The 15,133-nt window shown below is 41.5% G+C and overlaps 5 protein-coding genes across 5 annotated transcripts; 4 read left to right on the forward strand and 1 right to left on the reverse strand.

The window, feature by feature from the left end:
* The first annotated feature begins 1,017 nt into the window (after positions 1–1,017).
* On the forward strand, positions 1,018–2,427 carry ASPWEDRAFT_605622 (MARVEL domain-containing protein). The gene is made up of 4 exons (XM_040838525.1): positions 1,018–1,091; positions 1,149–1,553; positions 1,610–1,880; positions 1,945–2,427. Exons 2-4 carry the CDS (start codon positions 1,463–1,465, stop codon positions 2,075–2,077), a joined length of 495 nt encoding a protein of 164 aa, XP_040686763.1. The 5' UTR covers positions 1,018–1,091; positions 1,149–1,462; the 3' UTR covers positions 2,078–2,427.
* Positions 2,428–3,382: 955 nt separating this feature from the next.
* On the forward strand, positions 3,383–5,896 carry ASPWEDRAFT_605289 (putative arginine transporter). The gene is made up of 4 exons (XM_040838523.1): positions 3,383–3,451; positions 3,519–4,067; positions 4,146–5,595; positions 5,666–5,896. Exons 2-4 carry the CDS (start codon positions 3,848–3,850, stop codon positions 5,688–5,690), a joined length of 1,695 nt encoding a protein of 564 aa, XP_040686764.1. The 5' UTR covers positions 3,383–3,451; positions 3,519–3,847; the 3' UTR covers positions 5,691–5,896.
* A 509-nt stretch (positions 5,897–6,405) lies between these two features.
* On the reverse strand, positions 6,406–6,918 carry ASPWEDRAFT_43146 (uncharacterized protein). Its single transcript, XM_040835961.1, has one exon. It carries the CDS (start codon positions 6,876–6,878, stop codon positions 6,705–6,707), a length of 174 nt encoding a protein of 57 aa, XP_040686765.1. The 5' UTR covers positions 6,879–6,918; the 3' UTR covers positions 6,406–6,704.
* Positions 6,919–7,226: 308 nt separating this feature from the next.
* ASPWEDRAFT_30200 (putative AMP-binding enzyme) lies at positions 7,227–9,557 on the forward strand (the record flags this gene model as incomplete). Its single annotated transcript, XM_040833376.1, has 4 exons — positions 7,227–7,400; positions 7,458–7,713; positions 7,794–9,372; positions 9,452–9,557. The coding sequence occupies 4 exons, from the start codon at positions 7,227–7,229 to the stop codon at positions 9,555–9,557; spliced, it is 2,115 nt and encodes a 704-aa protein (XP_040686766.1).
* A 241-nt stretch (positions 9,558–9,798) lies between these two features.
* Positions 9,799–11,174, forward strand: ASPWEDRAFT_605355 (uncharacterized protein). Its single transcript, XM_040838524.1, has 2 exons — positions 9,799–10,375; positions 10,476–11,174. The coding sequence occupies exons 1-2, from the start codon at positions 10,040–10,042 to the stop codon at positions 11,013–11,015; spliced, it is 876 nt and encodes a 291-aa protein (XP_040686767.1). The 5' UTR covers positions 9,799–10,039; the 3' UTR covers positions 11,016–11,174.
* Positions 11,175–15,133: the final 3,959 nt, after the last annotated feature.

Below are 15,133 nucleotides of genomic sequence, written 5' to 3' on the forward strand. Positions count from 1 at the left end.
TAGCGAGCAGCAGGCTGAGGACTGATGTGGTTATAGAGGCAGAAGAGAGAGTCAGTCGATAGAGGATCGAGAAGAAGAATGAGGAATGAGTTGAGAAATCAACAGCCAAGGGGGAATAAGGGCGAAAGTCAATAGCGCCGGGGGGAGGGGTTTGGGATACAGAGATGGCGTGATCGAACGTGCGGGGGTGGAAGAGCGTCCTGAGGCATAAATTCTAAAGGCTGGCTTTGTCTAAGTCACGCCAAGTAAAAGAAAATGGAAATGGTGATGAAGCCATTGAAGATGATAGTGATGATAATATATGATGCTTAGATCTGGCCGAGTATATTTTCTGTGATATGCGGGGATAGTGGGGTTATGCTAGTTGAGAGGGAAATATATTTTGATATTAATCACATATACATACATGTGCAGCAACCCATCAAGTCTATTCATTCAAGTTGAATGACGAATGAATATAAATATAATAGATATCAAAGACTCGAGATTGCTATGAATGCAATATGAGATAATAAGACAGACGCGACGGACTGACTGAATTATAGACAAACCAAGACCACTCGGTACTTCAAATTCATGTGAAGAGATCTTCAACATATTTACTTCAATCATCCAAACAAGCCTTGCCAACATAATTAAACTATCGCAACACCATCCGAATTTGGCCAGCTAGAAGGTCTCCACCCTTCATCCGGTCTTTTTTTTCCTTCGCATCGACGCATCTTCGGTCTCCCCAGTGTTGCCTCGTTGTTCTGTGCCGAGGCTCGATCACAGGCTCAACACCACAACCGCCCTAATCAGGATTATAATTCAGGTAAAATGCAAGGCAATGACGCCAAAATGATCGTCTCAAGCAGGGAATACGAGCTACTCTCGGATAAGGGTCTGTAGATCCGTCCTGATTCTTTCATCTTCAGAGTATAAAAAGGTCAGGAGACTTTTTGCATCTAGCGGTCAAATTGGCTTTTTGTACTTCTTCTCTTCTCCCGTCTTTCTGGATTTCTGGATTTCTGAAGATCCAAAAAAAAAAAAAAAAGGGGGGGGGGGAAAGAATATTCAAGCGATTATTCGGTTGATTGTCTTGCTTTCAGGTGTTTACTGTCTGAATGTTCATTAAGCTCTAATCTAATCCCTAATCTCTAATTCAGTTTGAGTCAAATCAACAAGCCAAGGTCAGTTGATTCCAAGTCATCCTCCACGTCACAAGCCAGGAACAAGAGTTTGGTCTCGTGGCCGTCAATCAATCGTTCCTGCTCTTCAATCATCTGTCCTTCTTATATTCCTGCTGGCTGACGTTGGCTAATAATAGTATCTTCCGGCTGATCCAACTGTACAGGCTACATCAGGCATCTCTATTCTTTTTATTGCCTATCTACTCGCATCCTACCAGTGTATCGCTCATTCTACCTTCAAAAAGAGTGTCTTGGATAAAGAGATTATTCAAAATAATATCATATTCATCATGGCTTTTACTCTCCCTACCTATGCCAGGGCCACTCTGCGGGTGATACAGGCCATTTTTGGCATCATTGTCCTTGGATTGACCGCATACAGTATGTCTCCCTGACTCTACACTAAATAAAACTGCGCAGTTCCTGACACAGAACAGTGGTCAGCTTTTTCAATTTCAGCCCGACTGTCAACTTCATGCTCTTTAATGGCGTCTGGACACCCTTTTTTGCAGTCCCCTTCCTCGCCGTGGCGCCGATGTACTTCCCCAGCGTGGCACAACGCATTGTTGTCCTGGCAGCTGAAGTAATCACCATGATCTTTTGGTTCGCAGGCTTTATTGCCTTGGCCACTCTCCTGCCCTCGCCTCAATACTGCTACGATGCCTGCAACTCGGCACAGGCAGCCGTGGTATTCGGCGCATTGGAATGGTATGACGGTCTATACCGGGTCCCCTCTGATGGAAGAAAAATATGACTAACTGGGATGAAATAGGGCACTCTTTGCCGCAACTACTGGTATAGCTGTCATGGGCCTCCTGGACAGCAACAGTACCAAACCTGCTCCTCAGGCGCAGGCGTCAAACACAAATAACCCTGACGTGGAAATGACTGCCGCGGCCCCGTAGAGCTGCCTGCTATAATTCCACACCCGTGGACGCCATTTTAGCAGTTGGATATCAGACCTTTTTCTCACTCGATTTACTCCTGACGTCATGCCCTCAGCCCTATCTATCTATGATAATAAATTGGCGAGCATACCCTATATCTGATACGAACACGGTTAATTCAACATGGTGATGGCCGATGTCATGTGATGATTTGCTATATGTTGCTGTTTGACACCTAAACGAGATACCCGGTTCACGATGACATACTATACTACAGATAATTCCGAGCATAAGGATGTTGTTGCTTGCTCTTGTTTTTCTTTCTTTCTTTCTTTCTTTCTTTTTTTTTTGGGACACTCATTTATGTGCCTGTCTTAGATAGTCTAATATCATGAAAACGGATACCCCATATTCTACATTCCATGACACATACAAAATATCATATTAGTGTTATTGATTCCATGAGTTTTGAAGCCGTGTTGGATTGATAGTATATGATTCATGATGCTGAATAAGAAACATTTGCCACTTCTTATCTTGAGTTTTGCTTTACTTGATTTTCCCACCGACTGAATGTAACGTGAAGAAATGGCATGACATGAAGATTTATTAATAATGACATTGGTCAATATCGACAAAAAGGATGCAAAATATAATATAGTAATATAGTAGTGCCTATCTATTTATCTATCTAATCACATAGATATAAATAATATCAATGAATAAAATAGAACGATGGATTCAATGCGGGATAATTTGGAAACATTCTAGAAAACCAACGCGTTGTGTTCTCCGACTGTATCCGTCGAGAAGAACAGAAATTTTCTGTACCGCAGCCGGTTCGGTCACTTCCGACAGAGTTTTTCTTTGCTTTTTTTTGCCTCCACGATCAGATTGCTATTATTGTTATTATTATGAGGATTGAGATTCAATCGTTCATAATTTCTTGCCACGGTACTGTTACATAGCAGCAGAATATAGTTTCGAGCAATAAGAATGCAATCAATTCCATCATGATTCTATAGCCGACTTGAGAAAAAAAAAAAAAAAAAAAAAAAAACTCCGCCATCCCAGACTCCATCTACGGCCCACATTGACCGCGATCATCGAACGGTGTTACTGCGAATGAGTAAAGACTCGCGAGCCCTTGGCGGGTGCCATCCGTGGATAATTTAATTCCTACCCAGGAGAACAACCCCAGTTTGGTGGACTCCTCGAGGGCGAACTCGAGGGAAGAAAAAAAATCATTACATATTCTTACATTGGCTCAGCAGCCAACACGCCCTAAGGCCCAAAGGAAGGAGATAATTTAGTACACGGTGCTATAATTCTGTTTCTTCTCTTCCTCTCTTCTTCTTCTTCTTCCTGGTATCGTTCTCTTTACATAATAGGGTATTCTAATCGAATCGATCTATATGCATCTTGTCATAATCTTCTCACCATTCCATTGATTTGCTAGCCCATTGGCCCAGATAGTATCCAAGTCCTCCAAGTCTTACAGACTGTGTCGATCGGTGTTCGATTTCTCCACAGCAAGAGAGGAGAAAGGGAGAGGGGAAAAGCCTGCTGCAGTGCTGTCAGCTAGCAGAAGCAGTCCTACTGTTACCTAGGTGGTTGAGTCGCGTGTGGTGGAGTCGGCCGTGCTGACGACGGGACGGACGCTATCTTTCGCCTCTCGACTCTTCTTGAGATCGGCAATTGTCTTTGGACTTCCTAACACACTCGCCCATTCCTACATAACCCGTCTCCTCTACCTACAGCATCTGGGTTTACTCTCGAGGGTCGAACATGGACCCAAAGTACGAGACCACCAGTACTGCGCCAAAGGTTGCTGAAAAGGGCAACATGACAACCGAAGACCCCATCCAACTCAACCCCCATGCAAACTTCAACTCTCTGGATCCGAACGATGTGGACTGTGAGAAGCATGGAGCCAGTCGCGAATCCAATCCGCTGCCGGACTTGAAGCGGAAGCTCAAGAGCAGACATCTGCAGATGATTGCTATCGGTCAGTTTTAAAAAATTTCTTCCTTTGAGGGAAACGGAAAGAGAACTTCTCAGAAGCAGGTTGCTAACTCTTCTCCAGGTGGTACAATCGGTACCGGTCTTTTTATCAGTAGCGGAACTGCTATTGCCCACGCGGGCCCCGTTGGTGCCCTCATCGCATACCTCTTCGTCGGCTCGATCGTCTACTCGGTAATGATTTCTCTGGGAGAGGTTGCGACGTATATCCCGATTCCCGGGGCCTTTACATCATACGCTGCACGATTAATCGACCCTAGCCTGGGTTTTGCGATGGGCTGGATTTATTGGTTCTCCTGGGCCAGCACGTTCGCATTGGAACTGACTGCGACTGGTTTGATCATTCAGTACTGGGATGAATCAATTAACATTGCCATCTTCATTGCAATTTTCTTGGTCGTGATCACTCTCCTTAACTTCTTACCTGTCAGCTTCTATGGCGAGATAGAGTTTTGGTTTTCCAGTATCAAAGTGCTCACAGTTGTTGGGTTTATGATCTTTGCCATTTGTGTTGATGCAGGCGTTAGCCACCAGGGCTACCTTGGATTCCGGTACTGGGTGCACCCAGGCGCCTTTGCCCCATATCTCCTTGATGATTCAGACCCAAGGGCTAAGTTTGTTGGCTTTTGGGCTGTTCTTATCCAGGCTGGATTCTCCTACCAGGGCACAGAATTAGTCGGCATTGCGGCAGGTGAAACTGAAAATCCCCGCAAGACGGTCCCGTCAGCAATCCGCAAGACTTTCTACCGTATCTTGTTCTTCTTTGTCTTGACCATCTTCTTTATTGGCATTGTGGTGCCTTACACCAACGAGGACCTCCTTTCTGATGGCAACGACGCCAATTCCTCGCCATTCGTCATTGCGGCAAAACTGGCGGGTGTCAAGGTGCTCCCCAGTATCATCAATGCGGTCTTGTTGACGGTAGTGCTCTCGGCAGCCAACTCCAACGTGTACAGCGGTAGCCGTATCCTGATCGGTTTGGCGCAAGAAGGATTTGCTCCTCGTTGGTTCAAGAAGACGACCAAGGGTGGAGTGCCATACTTCAGTGTTGCGTTTACTGCAATGTTTGGCCTGCTTGGGTTCATGAATGTGTCTAATGCGGGTAGCACCGTGTTCAACTGGTTGCTCAACATCTCCGGTGTCGCGGGCTTCATCACCTGGGGCTCATTGAATGCCTGCCACCTGGCCTTTATGCGGGCTCTCAAGGCTCGCGACATCTCTCGCGATCTTCTTCCGTACAAAGCCATGTGGCAACCGTGGTACGCCTGGTACGGACTGTTCTTCAACGTCCTGATCGTTTTGACCCAGGGGTTCACTTCCTTCATCCCGTCATTCAGCGTGACGGACTTTTTCATCGCTTACCTCAGTTTGATCCTTTTCGTGGTTCTCTACATCGGCCACAAGATCATCTTCCGACCAGCATTTGTCCACCCGCTTGAGGCAGATCTCGACACTGGCCGTATTCCATATGAAGATAATGAATCATGGGAAACCTCGACTCCACAAACAGCGTGGTACGAGAAGGCCTGGCGCTGGATGAAGAGATAAGCAGATTTTCGCTTATCTTTCTGCCTTTCTTTTTAGTTTCTCAAATGCCCTGATAGGGTAAGCATATAGATAATTTTGCATGGGTTGAATTAGTTTGAAGGGATGTTATGAACTTTTTGTATAGCATGTGATTTGGAATTGCAGCATGTGGCACGGAGTTGGGTTTCGTTTTTCTTCATCTTTGTCTTCTATTCTTGACAATAAATATCACATCTCCCTTTCCAAGAAAGTTTCCCAAAGCATTCAATGAAGTGGTCACCTAGACACCGTTTTCAAAGGTAACTACAGTCGGTGGTTGTTGGCTGAAGCTAGAACGCCACCCAGTCATCGGGATATAAACGGTTCACGTGGCAGACTGCAGATATCATCAGACTACTGAATCTTCACATGAAACCCGCACAGTTCAACCCCCAAAGCTTAGAGTCTCTGGATGTATCATTTGTTGGGAAGAAGCATGTGAAGACATGGGGATTCTATGGGCCAACTTTTGATGCTGGCCGGGCGCATTCTATGCCATGGATATTATGGATCACAAGGAAATTCTCTGGATAAACAGGGTTGACCCCCAGCAGATGCACGTCATTTCTGATAAACTTGGTCTGTACGCCATCTGCCAGTTTGTCGATAAGGTATTTTCCTAGATTTTCTTGTCTCATATATATATCTATACTATTACTCCTCTATCAATACCACCAGCAAGTCCCTGATTTCTGGGGAAGGAATCCAAGTGCCCAACCGCATGGAGAAGACATGGAGTATTTTATGGTTTCATCCTCCAACTAACTCGAACTAGAAGTGGTTCTCCGATGCATCTCTGCGCCAATAATTGAACCATGTATGTCTGCAACTTTACCCAAAAAGCATCCCAAATCCGGCCTCGGTTTGTCCGAAGATGCTAGTACTGCATATCCTTAGCTTGTATGGAGTTGGAGCTATCACGAGGTTTTGATCTTGCCTCCTGATCCCTCCTCCCCTCCCCCCCGCAGTCTGCAAATTGATCTCGGAAATCCTGGGGATACATAAATTTGTGACTTATTCAAAGTCCATATAGTAGACAGTAGACACACATGCAAGATCACTGCCTGTATAGAAGGAATAATAAAAACAGCAGTAATAGCAGTAACGTGGTTGGAGGTTTTGCGGTCTGCCGAGGTTCGTTGATTGTTGACTGTGCCTGGTCGGCCCGGCAGGAAAGGATAATGAGTTGACCTGCTTGCAGCACCTCTTCGCCTCCCGGGTTAATCTCCATTTGGGGTTATTGATTCCCTGCACTTCTTATTCTTCTTGTCCTGCTCCATCATTCTTTTTCTGTTCATCTTTTTTTTTCTTCTTCGTTTTTGCCCGTGGTCCTTTTTCTCGGCCTGATTGGTCTTCGTCTCTTTTTTCATCCTTGATTAAAATTGGAATGCTGTGCATCTAAACTTGTCTATGTTTACCTAACGTTGTACTTTTTTTTTTTTATATTTTATCTTCTTTTCTAACCCCCTCTGATTTCAGGATTCGTGACAACTGTATGTTCCTCCTATCGTTTCCCAGTGGCTTTTCCTGTTGATATATATATATATATCCTTACTGCCTATAGAATAATCCGCGCGCTATGTTTTTCTCACAACCTCCCACCCATATCGCTCGCGCGAACGAGCTTAAAGAAGAGCCTCCCAAGGGTACTCCCTATTGTGTTGGCTTGCCAGGAACTGAGAAATCGGGCCGGAGCAGAGTATATCGGGTTTGGAATTCGCAGAAAGAGCTTATGAAAACACTAGACCCCGAAGTATGCTGTACCTGAACCTCTGTTCCGCCTCCGGTACTGACGTCTGTTGTCTTCCAGGTCACCACGGCCCACGATATATTTGAGTCGAGCGTCAAGCGACACCCGAAGAACCATTGCCTCGGATGGCGTCCGTATAACCCGACGACCAAGACTTGGGGTCTGTACGAGTGGATGGACTACCAGACGGTCCAAAAGCGACGCACGGAATTTGGTGCTGGTTTGGTGGAGCTGCACAATAAGCATGGATGCGGCCGCCCTGGTCCGTATGGAGTTGGTCTCTGGTGTCAGAACCGACCGGAGTGGCAGATCACCGGTATGTAGTACTCGTGGAGTGGAAGATGGAATCTTACCCATTTTCGCGTTTCTGGGCGACTACTAATTCGTTACCTGCAGACCTCGCATGCATGTCCCAGTCTCTGTATTCCGTCTCGATCTACGATGTCCTTGCGTCGGACGCTACAGAGTACATAATTAACCACGCCGAACTGAGTTGCGTCGTTACCTCTTTGCCGCATATTCCCACCCTGCTCAAGCTCAAGCCCGCGTTGCCCAATTTGAAAATCATCGTCAGTATGGATCCTTTGGATGGCGGTGAGCCGGCCGGTCAGTCGAAACGTACTCTTTTGGAATCTGTCGCTGCTGGGCTTGATGTTGCCATCTACTCGATGGACCAGGTTGAAGAGTTGGGAGCGTCATCAAATCGGCCTTGCAATCCCCCCTCACCTTCGAGCGTCATCACCATCAACTACACATCCGGCACCACAGGTCCTCCAAAGGGTGTGGTGCTGACCCACGAGAATGCAGTCGCGGCGACTTGTGGTGGTCTCATCAATGTCCAGTATACATCAGGCGATACTATGCTCTCGTATCTTCCACTGGCCCATATCTTCGCTCGCATGACGGAACACACCGCTTTCTGGGCCGGTGCTCGGATTGGTTATTTCCATGGAAACATCCTAGAGTTGGTTGATGATCTGAAACTGCTAAAGCCTACTGGGTTTATGTCAGTCCCTCGTCTCTACAGCCGTTTCGGAAATGCCATTCGTGCTGCTACTGTTGAGCAGCCGGGCTTCAAGGGTGCCCTTTCGAAGCACATTATTGCGACCAAGACAGCCAATTTGAAAGACAAGTCCACCGTGAAGCATGCGGTCTACGATCGAATCTGGGCTAAAAAGGTCGCCGCTGCACTGGGTTTGGAGCGGGCCAAGTCTTTGGTTTCGGGCTCCGCGCCCCTTGACCCTTCGCTGCACAATTTCCTGAGAGTTGTTCTTGGGGTTGATGTGTACCAGGGTTACGGATTGACGGAGACATACGCCATGGCCACCGTGCAGTCCTCCAAGGATCTCACTGCTGGTAACTGTGGTCGCCTCGCTCCTTGCACGGAAGCCTGTCTGGAGTCCATTCCAGACATGGAGTACTCGGTCAATGACAGCCCCTTCCCACGAGGTGAATTGTTGCTTCGTGGCACCAATGTTTTCCAGGAGTATTTCAAGAACCCCGAGGAGACCAGTAAGGCGATGACCGAGGATGGATGGTTCCGCACTGGTGATGTCTGCACAGTGGATAATATGGGCCGTTTCATCATTATCGATCGCAGGAAGAACGTTCTCAAGCTGGCCCAGGGAGAGTACATCTCCCCAGAAAGGTTGGAAGGCGTTTATCTGTCGGAGCTGGGTTACTTCGCCCAGGGCTATATCCATGGTGACAGTGTCCAGACATTCCTGGTAGCTATCTTTGGTGTCCAGCCTGACATGTTTGCTCCGTTTGCCAGCAAGGTCCTTGGCCAGACCATCAGTCCGACGGATATTGACGCCATCAAGGCGGCAGCTAGCGATGACAAGATTCGCAAAGCTGTCTTAAAGGATCTTGAACGGGTAGCACGCAAGCACAAACTTGCAGGGTACGAGAAGGTCAAGAACTGTTCCATCATGGTTGAGCCGTTCACAGTTGAGAACAACCTGTTGACTCCAACGTAAGTGCTTTCTTTCTAACTTTCCCAAAATATTTGGAGTGTATCGCTCGTTGGGCTGGCATTGCTAACTCTTTAATAGATTGAAATTGAAGCGCCCTCCCACCACAAAGAAGTACCGCCAACTCCTCGATGACCTTTATGCTCAGGCCATCGAAGAAGAGTCTGCCCCCAAGGCCAAGCTATAGATTAACCCCTTCGTTTCTTGTACAGATTTACCTTCGGTCATTGATTCTTTTTTGTCTTTGTTTTATGGGTTTTCTGAACTTGGTGGGACATTGAAAGCTGCCCTCAAGTTATGTACATACAATTAGGAACTCCCAAAATGTGTAAGATCTGGGAGAATCCCCCTCCCTCAAAGAGTGTAGAGTATTATTAACGCTACATTTATATGATTATTGCATTTGTAGCATATGTCGATTACCGATTATCAGTTTATGCTAAGTAAACATGTCTTTGTTTCCTTGCCCTCCGCCCCTCTCTTTTCCCTTTTTGTTTGTGCCTTATCCCACCCACCGTCAACCTGTTGAATGCTTCCAAACACCCAATGTCCTTTCCTTCTCAGTTAAAACTCCCTGGGACTTGTTGAATTTCGGTCAATCTGGGTTCCGTTTCTTCTCCCCCCAACCAAGTTTACGGAGCTCAGCCATCTACGAACCTCACAAACGGCATGGCCTCTTCTTCTTGCCTTGGCGATTTCCAGGAAAATACCGTTCACCACATCAGTGATGAGGAAACTCTTTTTGATATTCTGGCAAAGCCAATCGCCACTCCTCCTGCGTCAGATTGGAGTGACCTTTCCATCCACGACGGTGCCGGATCTGATGAAGGGGATACCTTCAAATATGAATGTACTGAATGTCGAATTGTTTGCGCCAACATTGCAGAGCTGTGCTCTCATCTTTTGAAGGAAAACTCAGCGCATGTCGTATGCCCAGATTGTTTAAAGGAGTTTTATGGAAGCAGGGAGGAAAAGGAAGAAAAGAAGAAGGCGCATCTAATCGAGGTCAGTAGATGACACCCCCCCTTCTTTTTTTTAATTTATTTTTTTAATACATTTTTTCTTATATTGAAGTTCTGATTCTTTCTAATTACTTTTGGTCAAGCAGCACGAAGAGCAGAAAAGGCGGAATTTCCACGATGATTCCCAGGGCCAGAACGATCATCTGCAAAATAAGTTCTCCTCATCAACTACACCCGCTGGTGTCCTCTACGAGACCAAAAGCGATGAACAAGATGATGCTAAAGCAACAGCCTTGATGTCTGATAAGCTGACGAGTGGTCACGAAAATGGGAGCATCTCAACCACTCAGGATGAGGAATTATATACCGAGGGCAATAGATCCCCAAGGGATGACAAGGATCATGCAGTCAGCGAGGGTACTTACGATGCGGACAATAGCAGATCATCGAGTGATGAGTCTGATGAGAATACTGAGCACAGTACCGGGGTCACGGCAAGTCAACCAGGAACAAATACCACCAATCGACAACAATCTACTAGAAGCAAAAGCCTTACTTGCTTTCCTTATTACTACTGGGAGCCGGACACTTTTTATGCACAGCTCAGCAATCTCAACGTCGAAAGACTGAAGCGCGAAAGAAAGCAGGAGATGATGTGGTTGAGGGGTTTCGAGGGCGCTTGAATTGAAATAGCTTTTGCATCATGAATGATGAGTGGAAGCCATGGGACTTCATACACGTCTAAGAGGTTAATAGATTCAAATTCAGGTGTAGTTTCTATGGGACTTGAGCAAAAATAGACAAGACTATAAGAGAAACAAAGAATTAGATCTAAGCAAAGATCACGGAATAGCTGAGCCCAAAGTACCTTAGGTTATTAGGGCTAACTAGATGCAGAGTATAATCATGAGGGTGCCAGAAATAGAAAAGAGAAAGAACCCCCAATAATCATTATACTGCCAGATTTGATTCAATATCTTGCTCCCATACAGCAATCATCATGATAATTTTGACTGTTATGCAGGTACAGGTTGTTTATTGTGTGTATGTATGCACTAGATACATGGCGGATATCAGGGGGTCAAATTCACAGTGTAATTTTGTATATTACTATGGCAAAACTACTAAGCCATCAGATATGTGATTTGCACCTGACTGTAAAATTTACTGTTTATATAAGTATTAGCTAAATTACTATTAGATTACTACTATTCTACTGCTAGTAGAATCCCTTATCTACTATCTAAGCTATCTATCTAACTTACTTAGCTTTACTACTTATAGCTACTAGTCCTAAGCACTATATAGAGGTATAAGTTATACTTAGGTATTATATATAGGGCCTATATAACTAGGCAGAATCCTAAATACTAAAATACTAAATACTAATACTAATACTAGTAAAAATAGTATACCTAAACTCCTTATAGAATAATAGGATTATTCTACTTACCTTCCTCTAGATCTAAATTAATTAGATTTATATAATTACCTCTATCCTCTAGGTCTAAGTTTATAGGCCTAGAGGCTTTCCTAGGTACTAGTAATAGTCCCTATCCTATCCTAACCCTATTACTAGGTATTTAACTACTCTATTCCTTAACTAGTTCTATCTAATTCTTATTATATATAGAGTAGCTAATTACCTAGTTAGACTATTTATAGTTAGTATATACTCTACTAAATATATCTAGAATATAGTAATATTTAGTAAAGGGATATAGACCTTATCTAAGGTAGTACTTATAATAAGGCTAGGCTAGTATTACCCCTTATAATTATATAAGAAGGGTATTAATATATAAAGGCTAGTATTACTATATTTATAATACCCTTATATTACTATATATAAAAGGAATATCCTACCTATTATAGGTAAGTAATACCTTACCTTTAAATATATAAATATAGTTATATAGTAGCTATTATCCTATAAGAAGGACTAGATATTAATTAGGGGGGGTCTATTTATATAGCCTATAGAAAAGACCTTCTAGAGTTATTATAGATATATAGGAGGTATAAGGATAATTACTATTATTATTCCTATCTTATATAAATTAGAATATTAGTATATAATATTAAAATTAGATTATAGGATAGGAATAGCTTAAAATATAATATATATAATATAATATATAATAATCTTAAAGAGAGAGAGAGAGAGAAGAAGAAGAAGAAAGAGAAGAGAGAAAAAAGAGGAAGAGAAGGAGGGAAAGAATAATACTACTTAATTAAGATTAGCTAGAAGGGAGAGGATAAATATAATAAATATTTACTCTTTAAGAATCCTATATAATTAATTATAAAGAATTATTATTAATTACTAAATAAGCTCTTAATCTACTTCTTCCTACCTAATATATCTACTATATTAGTGTGTCACATGAGTCGAGTTTACTCATGAGTAACGAGTAGAGTTCGAGTAATGAGGCGAGTTTGAGTTGAGATTCAGGACTCATAATATGAGTTAAGTTAAGATTTAGGACTCATACTATAAGTTCGAGCTCTAAATATTTTAAAACTCTACTCATAATACCAAAAATACACATATTTTATATGGGGGAGGCTTGAAAATACAGTAAAATACAGTAAAAATACAGACTCTTACTCTACTCTTACTCTACTCTTACTCTTCTTAGCATGAGTTCAAGTCCTAAACCCTAACTCTACTCATGAGTTTAAGTCCTACCTTCTAACTCAACTCGCGAGTCGAGTCCTAAATCTCTACTCAAACTCGACTCGTGTGACACGCTATACTATATAATTAGTTAATAAGATCTAAGAAAGCTTATATAATAATAGCTTCTCTCTAGCTTATATAAGCTCTATCTCTTTAATAGTAGTATTTAATAAAGCTCCTTCCCTTTCCTTTCTATAGATCTTATTAATAATTACCTTCTAGTAGCTAAAAAGGACCTAGTCTTTAGCTATTAGATACTAAGATATACTATATAATAGTGTGTCACATGAGTTGAGTCTACTCATAAGTAATGAGTAGAGTTTGAGTAATGAGGCAAGTTTGAGTTAAGATTTAGGACTTATCTTAGTATATAAGTAAAACTCATGAGTTTTAAGTAATGAGTTTAAGTCAATAGATTAGACTTAAAAACTCATAGATTAATTACCTATTATAGAATCTGGCCTAAAAAGGAATAGTTAATATAGAGGTTATATTACTATATATCATATATATAATAGGCTATGCTAATAGAGCCTCTATTAACCTACCTATACTATATAAATAGAAATATAATGCTTTATATTAGGTACCTAGCTTAGTTAGTATTATAATACTGTTATAGTCTGTATTACACTAGTCTATTTTAGGATAAATAAGTTAAACTTATAAGTAATAAGTAGAGTTTAAGTAATAAGGTAAGTTTAAGTTTAGATTTAGGACTTATCTTAGTATATAAGTAAAACTCATGAGTTTTAAGTAATGAGTTTAAGTCCTACCTTCCAACTCAACTCGCGAGTTGAGTCCTAAATCTCTACTCAAACTTGACTCATGTGACACGCTACTATATAAGCTCTCTAAGGTCTAGATAGATAGCTAACTATCTAGTCTATAAACCTATTCCCTCTATAGCTTTAGTATAGTTTAGATTATATAAGAGAGCTAGTATATCTATAGGGCTATATTAGAAGAAGATAGGAGACTACTAATACCTAAGGTTAAGTCTAGAATAGGAGATTAAGGTAGATTATAATAATAATTAATAGATTAAGAGTCCTTATATAAAGGACTGCTATAAGTAGTGTGTCACATGAGTCGAGTCTACTCATAAGTAATGAGTAGAGTTTAAGTAATGAGGCAAGTTTGAGTTCAGATTTAGGACTTATCTTAGCATATAAGTAAAACTCATGAGTTTTAAGTAATAAGTTTAAGTCAATAGATCAGACTTAAAAACTTATAGATTAATTGCCTATTATAGAATGTGGCCTAAAAAGGAATAGTTAATACAGATATTATATTACTATATATTATATATATAATAGGCTATGCTAATAGAGGCTCTACCAGGGTCTCTACTCTCTACTCTCTAGAATCTTAACTCTTAAAGGTTATATATAAATATTATATTATTATAAGTAGATTTATATATAAAATAATAAGATTTAATTAGTTATAAACTAATAAAACTATCTATAGGTAAGAGCCACCTATAATTAAGAGGGAAAAAGCTAATGTAATCTACTTAAAATAAAATAAAAAAAAACTACCATAATGAGAACCAGAAATTATAAACTAAAAATATAGAATATTAGAAACCTATAGAATTATTAATTTTATCTAGTAACTTCCAATCTAATGGACCTTTAGTATAAATAGTAAGCCTATAATATAGGCCTTTAAAGAGAACCTTAATAAAAGCATTACCTATAAGAATATCTTTTTTATCTATACTATCATACTCTTCTTTAGATACCCTTAAAATTATATTATCCTTATTATAGACCTAGATCCTAATATTAAAACTCTAGGAGCTATTATATCTAGTATCTATACCACCTTCCATAAATAGTTAAGGATTTAACTAAGCTATTATATTAGGAATAGCCTTCTTCATATTCTTTATCACCTAGTTATTATTAAAGGAATTATAAACAGTATACTTATAGATTTTAGTAATATAAGTTTAACCTAAGTATATAATATAGCCTTTAGATTACTTATATAATAGATCTAATAGGGGGGAGTTAAATAAATAAACATTCTAATATAAGTCTTAGAGGTTTAATCCTATAGAGTTAATATAATAGGAGTATACTAGCACTATTATTTTATTAGGCTTAG

This window comes from Aspergillus wentii, assembly GCF_001890725.1.
Source record: "Aspergillus wentii DTO 134E9 unplaced genomic scaffold ASPWEscaffold_6, whole genome shotgun sequence".
Taxonomy (NCBI): Eukaryota; Fungi; Ascomycota; class Eurotiomycetes; order Eurotiales; family Aspergillaceae; genus Aspergillus; species Aspergillus wentii.